The sequence below is a fragment of the Caretta caretta genome, chromosome 9, assembly GCF_965140235.1.
Source record: "Caretta caretta isolate rCarCar2 chromosome 9, rCarCar1.hap1, whole genome shotgun sequence".
NCBI classification, from domain to species: Eukaryota; Metazoa; Chordata; order Testudines; family Cheloniidae; genus Caretta; species Caretta caretta.
The window spans coordinates 33,104,987-33,129,602 of NC_134214.1; the positions used below are offsets into that span (position 1 = coordinate 33,104,987).

The 24,616-nt window shown below is 43.2% G+C and overlaps 1 protein-coding gene across 4 annotated transcripts in view; it reads right to left on the reverse strand.

Annotated features, from left to right (window-relative positions):
• The window catches only part of RASA2 (RAS p21 protein activator 2), a 113,762-nt gene that overhangs the window by 60,544 nt on the left and 28,602 nt on the right, over positions 1–24,616 (reverse strand). For all 4 annotated transcript variants that reach the window (XR_007358612.2, XM_048865423.2, XM_048865422.2 and 1 more), the window contains exons 4-5: positions 23,125–23,219; positions 3,404–3,480 (exon numbers count right to left, since the gene is read on the reverse strand). Coding sequence is in view for 3 of the 4 variants with exons in the window: in XM_048865423.2 (XP_048721380.1) it covers positions 3,404–3,480; positions 23,125–23,219 (172 nt within the window). In the remaining variant the exon portion in view is untranslated. The remainder of the gene's footprint in view (positions 1–3,403; positions 3,481–23,124; positions 23,220–24,616) is intronic.

Consider the following 24,616-nt stretch of genomic DNA (forward strand, 5'->3'; position numbering starts at 1 on the left):
GATAGCCTGCTACACCTCCAAAAGACAAAAGGAAAGCAAGGTAAAAGACAAAAGAGTTGCTATTTTCATGAAGATATTTCTTCACTAGGATCTTTTGGTTTTGAGGTAGACCCTCAACTCCAAGAAATCTTGATTTTAACAAAAGAGCCAAAATACTATTTTTTGCACAGCTTTACCTGCAGAAACCTGGGTTATAGCCGACTATACTGAATGTGTATTCAAAAAGCAGTAGAGCAGAGCTGGGGAGGAAATAATGAACTGGGAAACAACCACCAGATGCATATTGAATTTTGGTCCTTTGTAAGAGAAACACCTTTAAACCGTGCACTGTGGTGTTCTTTGCAAATATGTTTTCTAAATTACTTAGCATTATTATAAGCAGACCCAATAGTGACAGCTCGAGATAAGACTGCTTAATACTTCCCATTAAGCATTTTTCAAATGCTTATAAACTTTGCTAAACTGTTTGGTGGAAGTTTTTCATGTTTCCTCTCTGCCCCATGCTTAGCTCTCTGCAAAGCTTTCTTTTCTAAAGATTTCAGTGAAAACCGTTCATCTATTTTGAAGAATTCGGTCTTACAAAGCTATTTTTATCTATATTAAAATTTCCATCAATTTCTGTGAAGAACTACAGTACCTCTGTGCTTTGGAGCAGAAATGTAAGTTTAGCATATAGACAAAGGTATTTTTTGCTACATGACAATCCATCCAAATTTGGCAGTTATGTCTCTGGAAATGGCAATCTGCATATACTCATTGTTCGTTAGAGACCTATTGCTAAAATTTCAGAACATGCCAATTCCCCTGAGCATGCTCCAGCCCCACTACAACTCTACATGACGGAGTTAGAGCTCTAGGTGGGGAGATGAAACGTCAGTCACTGCTATTCTTCCCTTCAAGTCAAAGGTTCACTGAGTTGGGAGCCAGGAAACCATCATGAATCCTAGCCTCTGTTCTTATACCAACTAGTGTTAATTCTGTGCACTTCACAGCTGTTACAATTAAGCAAGGTCTTAAACCCTTATGTTAGGGTATATCTACACTGAAACACTTGATTTTTCACACCCCTGAGAGATGTAGCTATGCTGATGTAAATTCCCAGTGTAGACCAGCCCTTAAGAGAGAGATAGCTATTCTTTATTCTACAAGTAAGGTAATGGACGTTGTACAAAGTTACTTCTAACAGTGCTTGAGCATAGCCCATCCCAGCCACACTGCCATTCAGAATGTGTGTACCAAATTTATGTCCTTGCTGTGCTACCTAACTAAACATTGGACCACACTGCTCTGCAGAGCAAGACAAAGCCAGCACTCCCCATCTTCAACACTCTCTTGGTACTTAGCAAGTAGCTATTTAAGCTACTTGCAAAAAAGTAGTGCCTAGTGGGACTAGTGGCTGGTCCCAACAGAGACTAATAGTTCTCTGCTGCCAGTTACTCCTTTAGCTCATATGGTAGACGTATGCATGGTGTATTTAAAGGTGCTGGGTTCCAAACTTGCTAGTGACACATCAAGGGTTAATGTGGTTCCACATGATGAAATTTGTTTTTTCAGTTCGCTCCTTTAAAAATCTAGGAGATTACATAGAAAAATATTATGTCCCAAGAACACTAAAGTTGCAAAGTCAAAGTTGCAATCAAAAGCTAGGAAAATCCAGTATTATGAGTATATGTGCAACCTTAATTCAGCCCCATTGCATGTATCTAAACACCACCACATTCTTTAGTTACAGGATCGCATAACATTTCTGATTTTGCATAACATGCACAGTGAATGAGGCGGAGGGTTGCCAGTAGGGAAAAGAGGTTCTCTTGTGTTTAAGACACTAAACTGGGACCTGAGATAGCTGGGTTCTATCCCTGGCTCTAATGAAACCTACTATGATGCTGAGCAAGAACAGCATAATGCATACATACTGAAGGGAGCCAGATTAAGGCAACCCTAAATCTGGCATTTCCAACTTGAGTACCTGACATTGCAATATTAGCATTCTTTAATTTATAGTATTTTGTATAGAATATTGAAAGACATCTGGAGACAGCAGGATCTAGCAGTTAGGTCACTGGACCACACGTCAGGAGACCTGGATTCTATTTAACTTCACCACTGAGTTTCTGCGTGTCCTTGGCCAACTCACTTCTTTTTATGCCAGTTTCCCCTTCTGGAGATTATACTTACCTGCAGTCTCCTTTGTAAAGTACTGAGATCTACAAGGGAAAAGCACTTATACAAGAGATATCAAGCTGTATTCGGTTTCATGTCACTATGACAACCTGAAGTTAAACTGAAGTCTCTGTACCCTTATCCAACTGGTTGATGGTCAGGTCACAGCCATTTCAAAAGTATCTAATAGATGTACAAGACACCTCCCCCCTGCCCACTACCTTATTTAAGTCTAAAATTTGCTGCCAATCTTGCTCCCATTTTCATCTACTGCCCCAATCCGTCTGGCATGGCTATATACTACAGCACTGTCAATTACAGCTTCAATTAATGTTTTTATTTTAACTTTTAAAATATGTATTTGTGTACTCAATATTCCAAGTTTTACTTTTCATTCTGTTGGGAGAGGCAAGAGACGGAGGAAGCAGCACTACTGTAAATTGTAACAGTAGTTACAGCTAAGCAGAAAAATCTATGAAAATCAAATATCTATTCCCACCTAAGTAGTCTCCTGCTTAAGGACATGCTGGGCCAGGATAAAATAATTCTGAAATTAAACCAAAGCTGAGCCTCCCAGATAACTGAAGGTAAATCCACACAGTCTCAAAGCGTCCAAGGCAACTGACTGGGGCTTGAGCTGCGAGGTTAAAAATAGCAGGTTAGATGTTTGGGCACCGAGACCCTCGTTTCAGAGCCGAGATCCAGCCTAAGTCCGAACACCTACACTGCTATTCTTTGCCCCACAAGCCCTAGTCAATTGACCCAGGCTGAGACTTGCTTTTGCAAGCTTTTTTTGTTGGTTTGCTGTGTACCCAAAATAGACTACATGTACAATAGGGAAATTTTGGGAAGTTCCCACCAATGCCATCATCAGTTCAGCTCTGCCAATGGTAGCAATGTTTGAAGTCCTAGCTCTGGCTGCCAGTGGCACTTTTAGCCTTGTCAACCAGACCTGCTTTGAGCAGGATTAGAAGACACTGTGCTTAGACACCAACGCGCAGCTTACATTAGGGCTCCTGACACAGATGGCACTCATGTAGCTTTAAAAATCTGCTTGCAATGCTGAAAAACTTGTGAAGTCTCTCTAGTGTACATATGTCCCCTACAATTAGGCAAATTCGAACACAAAGGCATTTAAAAAAGTTTTGGTGCTGCATTGTGTATAACATTACAACACAGCCTTACTGGTTCTTTTAACATTAAAATCAAGCTCCTTTTAATGATTCATAAATATTCTTACTTTACTACTAGTTGCTGGCACACAGATCCATTATCTGTTATCAGTTCATTCAGTTTTAATTCAAGGTGAACTTTTCCCTGCAAAAAATAAAAATACCATATGTAAATATTTTTGAAATCCTTTATTTCAAAAGTAGTAACAGCACATAGGAAAGTAACTCACACATACTTTTAAAATATAATTTATCCCCCATATAAGATATAGAACTTACTCATTTAAAAAAAACCAGACATGCTGGCAGAAAACGGAGGTAATCAACAGCATACTAATGCTAAGTGGAATATTTCTAGGTAAAGAGCTCACCCCTGCTCCCACTGACTTTAATGAAACCCATTATTAATCTTGCTAGAGGTAACTAGTAATTTAGGGCCCCATCCTGCTCTCACTGAGCTAGCAAAAAAGAGACAAGCAAGCCTTGATATGAATATATGACCAAACACTACTATACCCAGCAATATGGGACTCTAGAACCTTCCTTGTTGCCTGTTCTAACCAGGCTTTGGAGGATGAGAGGCTGCCAGAAATATTTATGAGTTACTTAACTGAGAAACAAGTTGTTACTGTTTATTACATGCACAACACTAGCAATGTGCTAAGTGCTTTCCAGATTGAGGAAGTGACCTCTTCTCGTTATCTGTTTGATCTGAATGATGGAGTATAGAAAGTAGTGAAGAGCAGTGAGAGTGAACTTTACTTATTTCTATGATACATCTCTGCATAAAACTGTTATGTTAGACTGAATCATTCATTAGTGACAGTGAAGGTTTATAAAACAATACTCAAAATATTTATATGCTGTTTGATACAATGAAAGATATCATTTCAAACAGATTTTGAAAATTATTGTGGGGAGTTACTTGTTAATAGACTTTGTGCAGTAGTCGCCCAAATAAGTGTACTTAATGTAGAATCTCATTCATACATAAATGAAACAGCAATTGTTTCAATTACATCTTTATGAGGACAAAGAGTTAACCATTTTTCCCATACCCTCTGTAAGTGATAATGTATCTAACCAACTTTGGGACAATACTGCAAAATTAACATACATACATACATCTTTGGGCTCTTCCTGCCTACATCTGTGATAACACTCATTTGACCTGGATACAAAAACAGACTGGTTATTTATTCTACAGTAACTGCAGTTCTTCTAAAATGTTGTAGTTAGCGTGGATTCCACTGTAGGGGCGTATATACCTCATACACAAGTTCGGACTTTTTTCCTTTTTACTAGCAGTGTCTATCAGGGCTACACACATGCCCTATGCCTCTTTGTGCTCTCACATGAGATCTTAAAGGGCAGGGCAACCATGACCTACCGTCAGTTCCCTCACAAGTCAAACCCCATGTTGCTAAAGCCTCCAAATAATGGTGATAGAGGACAGATCATGGAATTCACACTGACTGTAACAGCTTCATGACCCAGTTTTTGTAGGGTATGCAACTATTTTCTCTTTTTCATGTATGTCAGTGTGGATCCCATGGTAGGAAACGCACAAGCAGTATCCTCACTGGACAGTGGTAACAAGGAGTTTCAGCTGTGTCATTTAAGCCGACTGAAATATTGCTCTTCTGAACCTGGCTACCATGTGAAGTGCATAAAATATTTTAACAAAAAAAAGTTAGAGGGCTGCTTCACATAGCTGCCTTGCAGATCTTGGAGATTTGAATGGTTTGGAAGCAGGCAGACAATGCCATCTGTATCCTGGTAGAGTGTGCCTGGCCATTTGAAGGGAGAGGCTTGCCTACTTGACAGGAGATGGAAATTCACCGCGTGATCAACTTTAAAATGCTCTGCAATGAGCTATCTGGTATATCAAAAGGCCAGGCTGTCACAAAAGACTAGACCTGGTGGAATAGGGCACGGCACCTTTTGAAGTTGGTGTTCTCTAGACGGGGTTCAACATGGGTCTCAATCTTGTCAAATTCACAGATGTGTGAAAAGACCAGTGTGCATTGCCAAAGAAAAGCAAGTCCTCAATTATAACCTGTATCTCTTTAGGCATGGCCCAATGGAGCTTAGAGCCATGATACTCTGTGTGTGGTAGCTACGGTAGCCAAAAGACCTGATCATGATGTCCTAGGCATCCATCACTGCTTACAAAGCCATCTTAACAGCATAATTAAGGAAGGTCAGCTGGTGGTCAAGCTCTTCTCTACTGTCACGAGGGATCTTTGTGAGGAAGGCTATCATCCTGTCTCACATTAGAAAGTTATACTTGGTCAGAAAGGCCTGGCAGTCAGCCATGCACAGATATAGTGACTCTGAAGAGTACAACTTCCTCCCGAACAGGAAGAGGCATTTGGGGTCTTCATCCTCAGGGTATTTTTGTTCTCTCTACTTTTCTTATTCAACACAACTAACAAGTCTAGGTTTATGTGACTGCACAAGTACTCAAATCCTGAATGGGGTACCAGGCACCTCTACATGTTCTGCCATTGGTGGCTGGTGTCTGCCCCAGGGCTTCAGGGGGGCTAGTAGTCCTCTGTTAATGGGGAGGGTAATCCTGGCTGGACCACAAACTGACAGGGTGTCAGCTTGTGAGACTTCTGAAATCTCCATCGGCAGAGTCTAGGGAATCCGTAAAAGGCACTTCTGCAAAACTGTGAAGTTACCGGATACCAAGGATCCTGCTTCATCCAGTGTCAGGAAGGAGGGATCCTTTGATGTTGACATGGGATACTCATGTTGCTCAGCCCTGGATCTGCCTCCTCTTGAAATTCCCCCATTGGTTGTCTGGCCAGAAATGCCCCTTGGGAGGGAGATCTCTTGCTCTTCCTCTGTGGTGGAAACTGGCTCCTCAGTAAAAAGGTGGGCCCCAATGTTCTCAAGAGGGCCATGATGGCATACTGTATGGGTACAGATAACTCAAAGGCTGTTAGCTGGACCAGTGCCAGTCTTGGTGGGACAGTGGTTGCTAGGGCTTGTAGGAGAAACCTGCAGATGTCTCAGTAACACTGATCACAGACCTTGGTTGGCAGGGGGGCGTTCTTTGCTAGATGATGGTTAGAACATACATCACAGTGTTGGTGAGTAGACCTCTAGGAGTAACAAGAGATGCACTGATACAGAGACAACAGACCTGGACTGCTGGAGTCCGGGGTCAATGGCGTGAGGATAGCCAGTGTTGAAGTATGCTGCCTCACAGTCTGCTTCTTCTCTCCACCCAACATTGCGTAAAAGGCTGTTCTCCAGAAGCTGTGTCTGCACCTATGGGAGGACACTGAGCTCCTTCTTGAATTTCTGCCTCTTTCAGAGAGTCCCTTTCGTTGCCTGACTTCAAAACCAGAGACACAGATGATAGCTTCAACATCAAAACTGGGATTGATTTTGGTGTCAGTGCCGGGTCTTTCACTGGCTCTGTCTTCTTTGCAGTAATCTTAGGCATTGCCAGTCTGCTTAATAGATGGTGGCTTGTCTATTAACAGGATTCTGGTGCTTGTTTCCTCCAGGTCTGATGAGACCTTAATGGACTGTTCCAGAAGGTGGAGTTTCAGCTTTGCATCTCCACATGGAAATCCTCACATAGAAGGATAAGCGTACAGGGCATCTACTTGGAATGTGCAATTCCCCCAGGCAGAATAGACGTCCTATTTTGCCCGTCCAATTAGGCCCTGGCAGGAGGGACAGGGCTTGAAGCCCACAGGTTTCAAATCCACTTCTTGAGAACCCCTGTATGGTGGTGGAGGGGGAGGACGGGGGGCAAGGGAGGTCTGACCAAAGAAGTTCAGTCCAGACCATTAAAAATTAGCTCATGGCATTCAAAACAAGAGATCAGAAATGGTTCTGAAGATGTGCAGAATATTTTGAAGTTCAACCTGAACTGAAAACTAGGTGGTTGAACACTCACCAAGATCCATCTCGCTGCCACAGACAATAAGGAAACTGAGGATTGGTCATGGCCAGCCCACCATTCACTCCCTCAAATGGGATCCTGAGGCAGCAAAGGGCACACGTGCAGCCCTGATGGACACTGCTAGTAAAAAAATAATAATCCAGTTTTGCATGCATGAGGCACATGTGCACCTAGAGTGGGATCCACAATGACACAGCCAAAGACTATCCAGTTTTGTCAGCATAACAGCTTAAACAAAAGCCACAACACCAAGTGGAAAATGAGTTTGTGCTGTATCAGCTATTCTGTGTAGCTATATCTATCTGTGGATTCTGGGGGCTTGTCTACACTTACCGGGGGATCCATGTGCGGCGATGAGCCACATAATGAATCGTCAGGATAAACACTAAACAGCTACCCATTCTATAAAAAACATCCATCCATCATGGGTCTAGTGAAGACTTGCTAATTCGACCACAGATCGCTCTCCCATTGACTCCTGTACTGCACCGTACTGAAAAGAGTAAGGGGAATCAACAGGATATCGCGTAGTCTGGACCCCGCGGTAAATTAATCTAAGCTACGTCAATTTGACTTACACTATTCATGTAACTCAAATTGCATAGCTTAGATCGAATTTTCCCTGTTGCGTAGACAAGGCCTGGGAAAATCTGGGCTGCTATTCTAAGGTGCCTCAGCAAGGGACAGAGTGCCCACGGATCATACATATCGGGTGGGGGGAGCACAGCAGAAAACATACAGGGCACTGCACTTTAGGATGTAGTTCTGCAGAGCCAGGAAGAAGGAAAAAAAAAAATCAGCCAAACAACCAAAACCCGCACAACCCTCTACCCTGTTTGGTTTCAGCGGGGTTTTGTGTGTGTTTTTTTTTTCGGGGGGGGGGGGGGGGGGGAGGGGCAGGGGAAGGGAGGGTATGGAAAAAGCCTTTTGTAGGGCTTGCTGGATCCCTAGGCATAGCTAACAGTGTGAACCAAAGTACGCCTTGTCAGAATAGGAGTACTTGTGGCACCTTAGAGACTAACCAAACTTGTCAGAATAGGAACACTTAGGTAGCAGCTAACCAAGTAAGCACCTTCCTGACTAGAGAGGATGATACAAGAACACACCGACCTCTCAAGAGATGGTACAAGGACACACAGACCCTGTGTAAGATAAGGATGGAAGGAGTATAAGGAATGAGGCAGGGAACTGCAAGAAGAGAAAGGATTGTTTCCTGGTTAAGGTAGCTGAATTTAGCCCTGGAGAGCTGGATTGTGTCCCTGCCTGTGCTACACAATTCCTTTGTGATGCTAGGCAAGTCATGTAAACAAAAATTTTCCACAGGTGATGACTAACTGCATGTCCTTCATTTTCTGGGTAACCCACTTTAGACGCTAGAGTCTGATTTGCAGAAGTGGTTATTAGGATATAGATATTCAGGCCTGTCTGTAAAGGCCTATACTCTAAGAACGTAGATATATGACCAGCAGGAGAGTGAGTTTGTGTGTGTGGTTTTTGGAGGGGGGTGGGGGGGGTCAGAAAACCTGGATTTGTGCTGGAAATGGCCCACCTTGATTATCATACACATTTTAAAGAGAGTGGTCACTTTGGATGGGCTATTACCAGCAGGAGAGTGAGTTTGTGTGGGGGGGGCGGAGGATGAGAAAACCTGGATTTGTGCTGGAAATGGCCCAACTTGACGATCACTTTAGATAAGCTATTACCAGCAGGAGAGTGGGGTGGGAGGAGGTATTGTTTCATGGTCTCTGTGTATATAAGGTCTTCTGCAGTTTCCACAGTACGCATCCGATGAAGTGAGCTGTAGCTCATGAAAGCTTATGCTCAAATAAATTGGTTAGTCTCTAAGGTGCCACAAGTACTCCTTTTCTTTTTGCGAATACAGACTAACACGGCTGTTACTCTGAAACCAGTTTATCATTTAGCTAGTAATAGAGGTATACAAGAAAGAATCTGTATAAGGGCCTTCTCTCACTGTGACAGTCTGAGGCCCTGTTCTTAGGCCAATGCCTTTGGCTAAGGAGCAGAGGCAACCATAAGCTGGGAAGCGAACGGTCACATCCACACATTCCAAACTAGTCAATATGGGGCTGTTAGGAAGGTGATCTGATCTATCACCTCCAGAGAAAGGGAAGAACCTAGAAGATGTAAAAGGAAATTTAGGTTGATAGTTTTCTGTCTGGTAAGAACTCACTTACCAATAGACACAGCTGGGAAACCCTTATGTCTTTACAGATGTAGTTGTGAAATCCTCACTTCTGTCATTATAGTTCCCACTTTGCTATTGTTTATTGGCATGGTCTCTGTCTGGTTCTGTGATTGTTTCTGTCTGCTGTATAATTAATTTTGCTGGGTGTAAACTAATTAAGGTGGTGGGATATAATTGGTTAGCTAATCATGTTACTATGTTAGGATTAGTTAGTTAAATTTCAGTAGAATGATTGGTTAAGGTATAGCTAAGATTATTACTATATAAATTAGGGGCAAACAGGAAGTAAGTTGGGATTCGAAAATAAGGAAAAAGGAATTTGGATTTAAGCTTGCTGGAAGTTCACCCCAATAAACATCGAATTGTTTGCACCTTTGGACTTCGGGTATTGTTGCTCTCTGTTCATGCGAGAAGGACCAGGGAAGTGGGAGAGTGAAGGAATAAGCTCTCTGACATCTTGGTGCCGAGACTTGGGTACATCGCATTGGATAGGTGAGTGGCAGCCTGTAAGTCCCCCTCCCCAACAGTCCGCGCAGCTGCTTGGAGGGGGTATGGCGAACTCTCGTGATGGTAGTCGCGGGTTCTGGCAAGCTGGGGTAATGGATTTTTTGAACAAATGGATAAGGAAGAATCAAGGCCCACACCAGGTGCAGGGGTTCACCTGGGATGAGACTGACAAGGAGATGGGAGAGGCTTTGGGAGACCCCAAGGGAAAGGAGTGTGAGGAAAAGGGAACGGTATTACAAGGTTTGTGTGCTGGGATGGCATACTGGGTAAAAACGGAAGCTGATCTCCTCCAGCACATTAAGGATTTGGAGGGGATTGTGAATCAGCAACAGATTTTAACAGAAAAATCTGTGTTAGCAGTAGAGGTAGCGGATTTGAAGGCGTGGGATGCTGCACGGACAGAGGAGTCTTGTGAGGCAATCCGGAGAAAGAGGGACGAACTGCTGGGGAGAGTAGGAGACTTAGGAGGAACTGTATTATTGTAAACATGGGGGCAATGGACTTGGGGACTACAAACCATCCGCCGCACTAATGGAACTGAAGGAGACACCTCCACCACCCTACCCTGAAAAAACACTGTACCCACCGCCAGTGAACGTTGTAAGCCGGCGATCCACAGTTACAGCCCCTGCGAGAGAGGCTACCCGGGAGGAGGCAGGAATAGTGGCCCCGGTTGCGGGGTGGGGGGGGGACCATGCCCCACAAGTAGTAGAACAGGCAGAAATCCGCCCCTTGTCCCTGAAGGACCAGGAGGTAGTACTTGTAGGCAGTATTTGGTACCCCGGAATGATTGGGATCAGTTTGTGCTGAGGCTAGTGGAGGTGGAGATGGAGGGTCTAACTCGTGAGGACCAGGTGATCTTATGGCGTAGTCTTTTGGGACGAGGTATCTTGGGAATCAATGTGGCAGGAGTGGCACACCCATTTCTAATCCCCGGACAGGTGGCAACACAGTTGTTTGGGGTGTACTCTCGTACTGCGGGGGATGAATAAGATGAAGCGAATCCCTGGGGAAACAGGGCAGGATACACTTAATCGCATACAGGCATGGGCACGGTGCTGGGTGGATCCCCTGGATGGTCCATGGGTGATGCCTCAGGCAGGGGCACCGGGACCTGGTGGGGGTGTGGAGCAGGGTAGGGGTGTGGAATTGCTGGAGAAATGGTTGGAGCTCAGCAATCCGCAGTTCATGGGGCATTTAAGGTTGCAGCATCCTGAACTTGCTCCCAATCAGCTACCCTAGTTTCTGGAACAGGCAGATGTGTGGAGGCAGATGTGTCAGGGGGAAGAGCCAGGCCATTCTATTACTGCAGGGGATCAATACAAGGTGGAAAGGGGTGGGTCAGCCTGGAGAGGAGGAGGTAGAGGGAGAGTTTGTGGCTTGGGCGGCGGGGTGAGGGGGGTAGTCAGGGACGAGCATGCAGCTATAGAGCACCAGATCCAGAGACTGCAGGCTAAACTGACTACCCAGGATCTTACCAGATCAGGGGGAAAGTGGCCCCGGAGGCCAAGGGACTGGGACTGCCTGAAATGCCAGACACACAATTTTGCGTGGAGACAGGAATGTGTTTGGTGCCAGGATCCCTGGTCCCACTGTGAACCAGTGGGAGGGACAGAGGTGGGTGCTGCAACTCAGGGGTGCCCTGGGAGGCGTCCTGTCCATGTTCTCAGCTTAGGACGTGATGTATCTGGTCGTCCCACACTCCAGGGGGCAATTGAAACGAGTCCCATAAGGGATTTTTTGATAGACACTGGAGCAGCCATCAGTTTAACCACATGGGGGCAGGGGAGACCCTCAGAAGGGACTGTGACAATTGTAGGAGCAACGGGAGGGGAGACACAATTAACCCTGAGGTGGGGACAAACCAAGGAATCTGGGGGGAAGGGGAGATTATGTGGGGTTGTAATGATATGCTTCATCTGTTGGGGGCAGGAGATTTACACAAACTGGGACTTGTACTGGATTTAGCCAATTGGGTGTGTTTACTGGACGGTCAGGGCTATACCATTCCCATGGGGATAGCCACTATGACCATTAGAGCAGCACATGCCCTCCCACCACCCCCGGCTGGGTGGGAACACATCCATGTGTGGGCGAAGGATAACCTGGATTGTGGTAGGGGCAGCATGGAGGTACTGACGGAGGGAGGGGACTCTCCCCCACAGAAACAGTATCCTATTCCTCGGGAGGCGTTGGCAGACGTGGGGGCAACTATTGGGGAACTGGAACAGAGGGGACTGATTAGGGCAGTTGCATCCCCTTGTAATGCTGCTGTGTGGCCAGTGAGAAAGCCAAACGGTACCCGGCCCCTGACTGGGGATTACAGGGCACTAAATGCTCTGGTCAATTCACCAGCCTCAGTGGTGGCAGCGTACCCTGAAATGTTGGCCCGTATTGGACCCCAATTCCAAATTTTCACTGTTTTGGACATAGCTAATGGGTTTTGGTCTCTGTCCCTAGCTACCTCATGTCAGTATAAAACTGCATTCACATGGGAGGGCAGACACTTCTGCTGGACAGTCCTACCCCAGGCATATAGGGACTCCCCTGCAATTTTTCACAGATACACGAGACAGGCTCTGGAGGGGGTGGATTCAGCAAGGTGCATACAATATGTAGACAACCTGTTGCTAATGTCAAGGACAGAGGAAGAAGACAGGGAACTAACAGAGCAGGTCCTGCAAGCTTTGGCAAGAGCAGGATTGAAGGTCAATGGGAAAAAGGCTCAGATGGGACAGACAAGAGTGACCTACTTAGGAGTGCAAGTGTCTCAGATGGGAAGGGAACTCGATAAGGGACGGGTGCAACTGATCCAGTCCCTGCCACTGCCTACGGATGTTAAAAGCTTGGAAAGTTTTCTGGGTCTAACTGGATTTTGTGGCCAATTATGCAGAAATAGCCCAGCCTCTATTTGACCTAACCCAAGCCTCAACTTGGGAATGGTCAGAAGAGTGTACTGAGGCAGTGAGAGTGCTAAAGGAAAACCTGGCCAGTGCTCCAGTGCTGGCCTCCCCGGATGGGGAGAAATTCTTTTACCTGTATCCTTTGGTATCGGACACTACCATCGGTTGTGCATTAACACAGGAGTATGGAGCAAAGGACCGACCTGTGGCTTTGCCTCTCGACTTTTGAGTGCTGTGGAACTGAAGCATGGATGGTGTGAAAAGGTGCTGTTGTGTTCCTACTGGGGGGTAGGGAAATTCAAATACTTCACGGGAATGCAGAAAGGAATAGTTCAATCTCATCATGACCCCCTGCGGCTGTTAAACATGCATACTATCTTACAGGGACAAGTGAGTGGGCAGCGTATTGCCAAACAGTTGCTGGTTCTACAGGCAGAAAACATAAAAGCAGAAGTGTTAAAGGAACCCATAGTCTGGGTAGCTGGATTACATCTGGCTGGCACCCCACACCAATGTGAAGCCAGCCCAGGTAAAACCCAACATCAGGTGTTTCGGGCAGCTAACCCCAATCAGGTAAAGGAGGGGACACTGGTATGGTTTTTGGATGGAAGTTGTAGGTATCAAGGGGGACGGAAAACTGCAGGCTTAGCTGTTGTGGGAATCAGAGGCAATGAGACAGTCAGCACCATTGGTTTCTCACTAGAAGCAAGGTCAGCTCAGGAGGCAGAACTGGCAGCCTTGCTAACAGCTTTAAATGAAGTGGATCCCAAATTTGAGCCAGAAGGTTGGATGGTGGTAGATTCAGATTATGTATTTCGTGGTGCCATATTAATGCTGAGATGGTGGGCAGATAATCATTTCAGGGCAACAGACGGCTCCACAATCAAGCATGCTACCTGATGGAAGCGAGTGGAGGAGCTCAGTCACTGTTTTACATGGATTAATGTGGTAAAAGTAAAGACACACAAGAAAACAGGACCCCCAAGCAAAGGAAATAATCTGGCCGATGTAGAGGCTAAGTGGGCTGCAACAGAAACACCCCCATGGCCCTGGGAGCCAGAAGAGTGTGCCTGTAGCAGTGTTAACAAGAAGCGGGGTGGATACAGATCGGGGAGGGAGAATTCGAGAGCTGCAGGAATCTGACCCGAGACTGGAAGGCATCATGAAACTTGGGGACAAGCATGTGCCCAAGGTGGAACTAATGGAAGGGATTTGGTGAGTCTTAATAACTAACTTAATAACCAGTAATGTTGTGCCCTCAGGGAAGTCGGATGGCTTTCTTAAGCTGGGTGCACGGAAGTTTGGCAGGGGGACACCCCAGGTTTGAGGAGGCACTGGGAATTTTAAAAAGGTTGTGCTGGTGGCCAGGAATGGCAGCTGTTTTAAAATCACATCTGGAACGTTGTTTGGACTGTGCCACGCACAGCCCAGCTCAAGGTGCTAAGGGGAGAATTAATGAGACAAGCTCCAAGGGGACCATGGGAAAGAATACAGATTGACTACACAGGACCCCTTCCACCAGATCACAGGAAAAACTGATTCATGTTGGTGGTAGTGGATGCTTTCAGCAAGTGGGGGGAAGCTTTCCCCACAAAGTATCAAACTGCCCAGGTAACTGCTGAAATACTGGTAAATGAGGTATTCACTCACTAGGGGATCCCAAATGTGATTGACTCAGACCCAGGAGCTGCTTTTCGATCAGATCTGTTAGGGGAGCTATCGGCCCTCACTGGAATCACACAGTTGTTCCATATTGCTTATCACCCACAGGCTGCGGCGCAGGTGGAACGCATGAACCGCACCATTAAAAGTGAGCTAAGAAAGGGAGTGGAAATGGGAGGAAAAAACCGGTCACAGTTACTGCCCTTTGTCTTAATGAGACTAAGGGCCCGAGAATCAAAGAGCACAGGATTTTCTCCCTATGAAGCTCTCATGGGAAGGCCCATGGAACGGTGGGAAAATCTACTTACTCCAGTACCTGGGGAAGTCACTACACACGGCTTAACACAAGAATGGATTTTAACTCTAATCGAACATGTAAAACACATACAGCAGGCAGTGGCCTGGCGAGACGAGCAAGGAGCAGTAAGAGTCAAAGCATGGTATGACCTGCCTGGGGAGTGTAATCTACCCATGGCGGGAGATCTAGTGATGTACAAGATTCCAGGTCAACAGCATCCATTCCCAGGGTTCCTTCCATTTAGGAGCTATCTTGTCCTTGACCAATTAGGGCCCAGTCTGCTATTACTGGATACAGAGAATGGGAGTGGGTTCACTGCACGCAAATAAAAAGGTACAAACAGGGGATTGGGAAAGGGGACGTGTAAATTTTGTTGTGTGTGTATTACAGGTTAATTCAAAAAGGAGAAAAGGATGAAAATTCCCTGGCCCTGGATGGAACAATTACTAGTGTTAATCACAATTGTCACATTTACAAATTCTATTCAGATCCCACGATGTGAAGTGTCAAAAGGAGGAAACACATGGACGGCTACACATGCAACCTGTGGTAATAAAGCTAATGAAGACTATGAGAATCTCCCCATAGAAAGATATACCACTAATACGCCAACAGGAATTTGGCAGTGTCGGTATATGATTTATGGATTAGATGGGGGAATCCCAACCAGGTGGAGAATATCAAATTTATCAGGAAATATCGCATGGTACTCCCTGGGTGCTGCCATGATTAACGATAATGGAAAACACAGTTACCCAGCTATGTGGTTTGTTACAGAGGGTCCAAAGAATATAATCCTCTGGTCTCCTGCAGCAAATGAACCCTCTTGGGAAAACAGGGCCCCACATTTAGGGTGTGATGTTACCATATGTAATCACAATGGTACTTCCATGGAAGATAATCCCCAAAGGTGTGATTGTTATGTACATATTACATTAGGTGTAAAATCCCCTTTGGAACGCTGGGTGTATGGTGAGTTAACCATTTTACAGAATGTAACCCTACAGGTGATATGGATGCCAAGTTGGAAGAATCCAAATTTAAAGTGGCCACAGCCTGGAGCAGAGAATATTCCCCAACGAGCAAATGTATGGGAGCCATTTTGGGAGCAGGTGCAGCCAGCACTTTTTAACGTGTCCTTTCACTTTATTACATGGGTGGTACACCCCAAGGAATGGTGGGTGGACCAAATTCATCCTAATTGTAGTATGTACATAAAAGGATTGAAACAACAATTCAATGGATGGGTGAGGGGACACACCTGGAATCGTCATCGGAAAAGGGAATTGTGGGAAGCGGTGAACACCATGCTGGGTACATGGAATCTGGGGGACGAGTGGGTAACCAAACAATTAGTAAGCCAAAATGGGAAATTTCAACAAATGAATGGCACAGCAACTATTAGCAGTTGCCACAGGGTGGAGGACAGCAGTAGAGGTAAACTTGCAGTTAACTAATTGGGCAGGGCACCTGGTGACATGGGTAGGGGATGGCTTCAGAAGACTAACATGGGGAGAAGTGTGCATAGGTATTCAAAATGCTCAGTTAATAATGTTAAAGGATATTATGAGAGATGCTTGATCAGAACAATGGCCTTCAGTATTAAATCGGGAGGCTAGCCCATATTTATCCACAATTGCAAAAACATATCCATCTACCTGGAAAACAACATCCCCGACCTGTGGGGACCATTCTTGTGTAATTGTTACTATGATACCATGGGAAGGAAATGCAAATAAGGTGGTTTCCTTGAACCCTATGGGAGTAAGTAGGAAGGGGGAGCGTGTTGGGAGCCACTAGGAAATAAGTCGGGGGGTGGAATGGGTAAATTGGACTTGTCATCACATTAAGCAGTTGTATATCCAGAGGAGGAATATGGATGTGCCCCTCTATGACTATGGAGGAGCAGGATCAATGGCCTATTGGAAGGGGGGGACATTTAGGGGTAATGTATATGGGGTACGGTGTATTCTGTTGGGAATGTATGCAATCCTGCAATATAACAGTAGGAGGCAAAATCCTTCCAGTGTATGACCAAATTATGAACTTCTATACACTGCCACCTGGACTATGGTGCCCCAATGGATCAGTGGACTTAATCGTTGTAAACAATCGAACCAGCACCTACTACCCCATACCGTACCAAGTAGCTGAATTGGTTTGGACAATTGGTTTGGATAAACAGGGAAGTCCTGTTTCACTCCTTGCAACCCATGGAAGGGGCACGTCGAGAGATCTTTGAAGAATTTAGCTCTAACAAGTTTCTACTTGGCAAGTGTGAACTGTTATTTCCAGAGGCTCAAAACTTGGCCAAATGAGGGCCGATCTTTTTCAGGGGTGGCAAAAGGCACTTCCCTGTTGCTAGGGCCGCACTCCTGCCATTTCAAATCCCCAGTACAAAGCATGGAGGTGCTAGAGCTTTGAGGAAACTCTTGCAAGCATGGGTTTTTTTGTTTTTTTTTTTAAATGGACAAAATAAGCATTTCCCCCCAATCTCATGATTGGAAACAGCTGAAACATTTTAGCTGAAACTTTGAAAAAATAATTCAGTCTATAAGTTTCAATCCTAACAACTAAAGGAAACTGAAAACAGTCTTATAATGGAAAGTGTTGGGCAACCTTAATTATAACCAGCACTACCTGTTCTACCTATAACAGATAAGCGGATGCAATACATGCACACACGGAGAGGAAATGGAGAAAATATTGGTCAGCATGATAAACAGTGGCGGCAAATGATAGTTACCTTTATGAAAATTGTGACACCATGTTGAGCATCTGACGAATCGTCAAATCAGCTACACATCACATCACTCCTCCTCCCTTTCCAACTACAGAGAAAGGAAGCATCCTATCCCTCTTTAAGGCAGGGGCACCACTTTTCTTTCCCCGTGCTGAGAAGTAAGCATCTGGTCTCTGTTACTTCCCTCCTCCCCTCCCACCCAAACTAGTTTGTCCCCAGCAGGGCCTTTTATGGGATCTTTCCCAGCAGTTCAGTTTCCCAGTTTGGGGTGGGAGTGGTTGTTACTATCCTGCCATCCAGAGGAAGACCCAGCTGCTCCCCATCGATGAGTCCATTCTACTGAAAGTCCTGAAACATTTGATACTTCACTTGAGGAAGTTTCATCATCTCCTAGACTTTTCCAGGTCTAGTTGTGCACTGTGCATCTTCAACATTCACAGTGCAAGTCATATATTCCCTTCCCTTTATATTATATTCCAGTTTACATAAAAATGAATCCACCACCCACTACATGCTAGTCATTTATCCAACTGTTAATTCTCCTCCAATTCACGCTTTTGAGTAAGGCACAGTTGCTCTCCTTTCTACTCTTGTTCATAGAATACCTGTCCGCTGCACTGGTTCAAGTCACAGTTTATACCAGCACACCATATATACACTAGGGTTTGCACTAGTGCAGCTAAACAATGCTGACAGGCCTAGTGATCGCTCCACTTTTGAAAGCACACAAACTTCTCAACGAGTTATTTAAAAGAATAAAAAAAGTTAGAGCTCAAACTTGGCAAAGCAGAATATAAACAGTTCTCAAATTTTTGTGTTGAAATTAATGAGTCAATAACTGGTTCTTTTAACATAGTCCATTAACACAGGTTTATCTAAAGACTTATGGTGATTAAATATGTACAAGTTTAGATTACCTAAAAGTTAGCTAAAAGATTCTATGGTGAGACACCATAAGATTAGATTCATAAAGAACACACTGCTCTGAAGAATTTGGGGAGTGGGTGGGAAGATACAAGACTGATTTTTACTAGCTGGAACAAGCTACAACTTGACCTATAAAACACTGCTACTGTTGCTGCCCCATAAAGACAATAAAACCCTTAGCTGAGCTCTTGCACGCTTACATCAAAACATGTATATGTCAGAAAAATGAAACGTTTATGTTCTAATTCCTTTGGGGCAAAGGCCGTTTTCCTCTGTGTACATCACTGGATGCATGGGAGGAGCAGAAGAGAGGTGGAGACTTAGAAGTTTCTTTCATAAGGAAGTTTCAACAGTAACTATTTTGGGATCCCTGCCAAGTATTTCGTAAACTGTTACTACATGCACTGAATGACAAGTACATTAAGAAAATATTTGTCAAGCCTTGTGTAAGCACAGAAATGATGTCATACAAAATAGATTTACAGGGTAAAACAATGAGATACTAAAGATGATGCCAGTAATATTAGAAAGAGCTCTTGAATACCAAGTGAAGAGCTATCAGTAGCAGGGTGGATAAAAATGTTTTTAAATAAAAAATTTTTTTTTATTTAAATCAGCTTTTTTCCCTCAAAAAGCATTTTATTAAAAAAATCTATCTAAAGATAGTTTTAATTAAGATACATTGTAGCTCAAAGATATCTCATCATGGAATACGGATTATACATTCTAATTCTATAGTATGAGACAATGTATTCGTGCAATGTTTAAAAAAAGTTTTGTAAATGAGTTGCAATAGTTCATGGTTTAGGGATCCAATCTCATGGGGCTTCAGTATAGATTATTTAGGTTAATCTTTCTATCTACCCAATGGGACCCAGTGCTCAGTCTAGACGATACTATCAGAGATGCTTAGTTTTGCTGTTCTCAAACTGGATTTGTGTATCCAGAGGTAACATGCTTGTTAACAGCAAAAACGTTTTAAAATAAATAAATATATAGAGATGAGAAACAACAGACCTCAACTCTATTGTCCCTCTGCAAATTTGTATACACGGTCAATCCCTTACTCTCTCTAAAAGTAGAAAGTTTCAAAAAGTTCAATGAATAGAAGTTTGTTGGGGGCGGAATAGATCTGGACAAGGAGAAGTCTGGAGATAAATGTGAGAAGTGAGGGACATAGGTTTGTTTGGTTAAAATATTATAGGTTTTCTGTTGAAGAAAAAAAATCCAGAATACTTAACGTTGTTTTGGTAAAATAAAACCTTTTAAATGTCTGGTGATGTTCTCTTCCTAATACAGCATGGCAAGAAAATCCTCCAATTATTAATGATTAACCTGTTGAATTGGAGACAGTTCACCTCCCAATGACTTCATAAATATCTGCTTCAATTACCTTTGATAAATGAAATAACCAAACAATCATTCGTCTTCTGATATAGCTGTAAAACTAATCTGAAAAGTTTTCAAAATAAATCACTGTTTAAAAATGTATAGTGTGTACCTTCTAAAAATGAAACCTACATCTCCGAGTTGTGAAGAATATGTATTAAAAGGTTATAACAACCAATAAGAATGCACTTTTATGTAGAAAACCACAATTAAATTGAGTCTTCTTAAGTAGGGATTTAAATCATGATTTAAATCAAATCGATTTAAATCAAAACCACCCTGATTAACAGTGTTACCATAACATTGTTAGCTTAAAGCTAGCTACAAAAAACTTCATTATATAGCCCCTGATTACTGATACAAGGGACTACACAACTTATGTGACGTTTTTTGTTTTTAAAACCATAGTGAATGGCTTACAGAACAAGATAGTGAAAAACTTCGATTCAGAACCAGAGAACCAGCCTACCTCAGAGAAAGACCCTGAGTCCCTGTCCACAGAGGTGCTGTATCAGGGGATATCAAGGTAGGTTTACCCTAGACTGCAACAGTAGAGAAAACACCAGATGGTCTGATGCTTTATCACCCTACAGTACCAAACCACTAGACTCAAGGAAGCCTATAGCCAGTGTCTGTGCACTCATTGGTACCAGGCGAGCTCTCTCCTATACCATTGGGAACTCCTGCATCAAAGGCTGAATAGGTCTAATGTTGTTGCACATGCCTCTGACATCGTACCAACAGACTCTTGTTGCTGATCTTGTTGCACAGAAGTAGTTGGCACCATGGCAGGGGTCAATCCAGATGGTACGGGTTCTAGAGCTGGAGCCAAGGACCCCTGATATGAAGACACTGGAAGCAGGGAGCTTCTCATGCCAGAAGACCCTTTCCCCAGTCCTTCTGAATGCTTACTGGTGGATGACACCAGGGACCTAGATTGTCTAGTGGACCCAAGGCCTGGTCTACACCATGACTAACGTAGCTGAAGTCAACATACTTAGATCTACTTACTGCGGTGAAGACACCGCGGTAAATTGACTGCTGACACTCGCCCATTGACTCTGCCAGCGCCTCTCGCTCTGGTGGAGTACTGGAGTCGACAGGAGAGTGCTCAGTGGTCGATTTATTGCGTCTTCACTAGATGCAATAATCGACCCCTGCTGGATCGATTTTCTGGAGGTAAGTGTAGACACTCCTTGGATAAATCCAACCTCTTGTGCTTCTAGAAATTGTCAAAATTTGTTGAAATACTGTGGGGTTTTGCATGGTTATTTTCACTTATCTAAAAACCATGTGGCAAACAATGCACTCCCCTCAGAAATGGTAAAATGCACTGCTGGTAGTATAATGCAAAAGAAATCTAGATAAGCTTGTTAGTAAGAAAAAAAAAGTACTTCATGATTCCATCTAGTTTTGCTGCATCTGCAAATTGTATACCAGAACACAGAACAGCTCTATAGTTAATCAGAATTAGCATCTCTATTGCTGACATTTCCTAATTAAGTGTTAATGTTATATCAGCAATGGCCAACATTTTGCCTCTGTATGAAAATTTAGGTCATTCATCAGGCATATGGTAAGCACAGCTTCACTAAATTAATAAAAAGGTAGAAGAGAAAAAAAAAAAGCCCAAAGAGCAAAAAAGTGTATCCTGAATACACCAAAGGAACATATATGCTCCTTCAGTGCCACATCATCCAGTTGCACCCATAATTAGGGATGGGAAGGAGTCAGGTGGAAAGCAGCAGAGAACAGATGGCTAAGTGCGTAGTCTGAAGAGTGGACTGTATAGAAAAAGTGGCATTTACAAGCCGGTTTTGGAAGAAATGAACATTTTGAGCTGTAGCTCACAAAAGCTTATGCTCAAATAAATTGGTTAGTCTCTAACGTGCCACAAGTACTCTCTTTTTTATTTCCTGCATTGTTATTTGAGAGAGCCAAGTTTGATATTTTTCTGTATCTAGAACACTATACACTAAAGTTGTTTATGAACAGCTTCATATTTGCCTAGTACATGTAGAGTATACAGCTAAAAGCAAGCTACTGTTCCACATTTCTTTGCAAATAAGAATCAAGTGTGATACCCACTTAGACCAAAGAAGGGATGACATTTCTGCATTCTGAATGGCTTTCTGGGAGAAGGGTATGGTTGATTAGCACTCACATCGTACTGGAGGGAAGAATGAGATACTAAATTAAGCCTGTTTTGATTTATTCTACTAGTATATGATATTAATTCAGATGTTGCTTTGCACAAAGACAGATTTTCCAACAAGTTTGGGCACACAATTCTGTGCCTACCTGCCTGCCCAGGTAATGTAATTCTACATGTGTATGATTACAATGCACAAGTGGGTAATTCTGGGCATTAACATGTCTACCCTATTTGAAAATCTCAGCCATAGATCCCCCTTTTACAGAAAGTTTCAATCTGAAGGGTTGTGGGTCCTGCCCTTATGTAAGTTTGAGAAAACTGTACTAAGTTTAAGATATATGGTTACCACAACAGCAACTTTCTAAAGGAGGTTCTCAAGAGCCTCCTGTTGAATTTTCTCCATCAAATTGAAAGGAGGACTAATGCACTTTCCCTGCTTACAGCAGAATCCAACTCAACTTTAGGTGCTGCTAAGACAACACTGCCAGCAAAACTAAACTCAGAGGCTCAAGAAGAGAAAAATTATTATTTTTGTAACGTACCCTGTGTCAGGTATTTTAAAACTCCCTAGGAAGGGCACCCCAGAATACTCCAACCCTGAGGTCCTTCAAACACCTTTTCAAATTATATATATTGAACACTGTGCTATACTACCAAGATACTTAAATAGAAAAGACACAACAAGTTTGTATGTTTCCCAGTTCTTCACCCCTCCTCTCTGCAGGCACATGCCTCTTGCACAAGGTTTTCAAGTCAATATATATTTGTAAAGTAAACACACACACACACACACACACACAGTTACTATAATTTCCTTCCAAGATTGCTCTCTCAATAACGTTACTTCTTGAAAAGCTGTCACGAGAAACAATACAACATAGCCATTTTAGAAATGCATGGCTATTACTATTAGAAATGAAGCAGGCATTTAAAAAGTTACAGAAATTACCCAGATGCTCCCCATCCATCTGGCAAAGTTTTCTGTAACTCCTAAAAATAGTTATCTTACTGCAACTAGAACTTTTACCATATATGTAACATTTTTTCTTTATTTTAAGCTTTAATAGTTACCTGGACCTCTGAATTAGAATCAACAGGCTGAATCAGAAACCATGTCTCTTTGCTGGTATATTTGCATAAGTCCTCTTTTTTGATTGCTACCTTTCCTACAGAAAAAGAGAGTGTGATAATGTAAGAAACTGACTTTCCCATGGAAGCATAAGATATTGCTTTTAATAAGAGACAACTTCAATATAAAATTAAGTCTTTTTTTAAAAATTCAAGTTGTTTAACATTGTAAAACATAAAAAGTGGAAAATATACTATAATTTTTAAAATTATTTTTCTCCTTTGATGCTGTATGAAAGACCCAAACAAATAAGGGAAACTACTCACCAAGAGAAAACAGTGAAAAAGGACTATACAAACAGTAAACCAACTGGAGAAAAATCTCTTTAATTATACTCAGTACCTTGGATGTGACAAGTAACATTACTAGGTAAAATTAAACTTCTGCCTGAAAACAAGTTAATATGTCCCTTTAAATGCTAAACAAAATTAATGTTTAAGAGAATAAAGGTGCCGAAGAATGTTTAAAAAATAGAAAATTGAAAGGTAGATAGCTTTTGCACTGATTGCTATTTGAAAAGCGATTATACCAAATTATCTGGCATGCTTGCACAGAGTATTTCCTTCCTCAGTTCAAGTAATGTGAAGTAACTATTTCCACTGAACAGTTAACAAGAGTTTTTAAAGGAACGATTTATCCAAAGAGTCTTCATAAAAGTAGCGGCAAAAGGGCAAGGATACAGTGAAAATGTACATTTCCTTCCATTTTATCAGGTAAGCCCGCTCACGTAAAACATTTTGCAGTATATGTACCTTTTACCCATTTCATGACAAAACTAAATGTCTTAGGAGGTCTTCAGAAAATTGGGTGGGGGTGGGGGGGGTGTAAAGTACTTCCACTATATAGCTCCAAAATACAAGCAATGATCCACATATTTTGTTGGCATAGAGCTGTAGAAACCAAAGGGTAAATTACATATTTTTCTGAAATGCACTGAATATGGCGAGTAATTATATCAAGTTGTTCTATCACCCTCCAAAAGGGCCAAGTTAGAATAGGACAAAATTAAGCAGACTCCTGTACCCAATATAGAACGGTACTGCATTTTAATTATTTTAAACTGTTTGCTGAGCTAAAACTGTCTGTACAAAAAAAAAAAACCTTTAGACCAGGGTGGGCAAACTATTTGGCCCAAGGGCCACATCTGGGAATAGAAATTGTATAGCAGGCCATGAAAGCTCACAAAATTGGGGTTGGGGTGCAGGAGGGGATGAGGGCTCTGGCTGAGGCCAGAAATGAGGAGTTATGGGGGAGGGAGGGAGGAGCTTAGGGCTGGAATAGAGGAGTTCGGAGGGCGGGAGGGGGATCAGGGCTGGGGCGGGACTGGTGATGAGGAGTTTGGGGTCTAGGAGGGTGCTCCGGGCTAGGACCAAGGAGTTGGGGTGAGAGAAGGGGTGCAAGAGGGTACTCCAGGCTTAGATCGAGGGGTTCAGA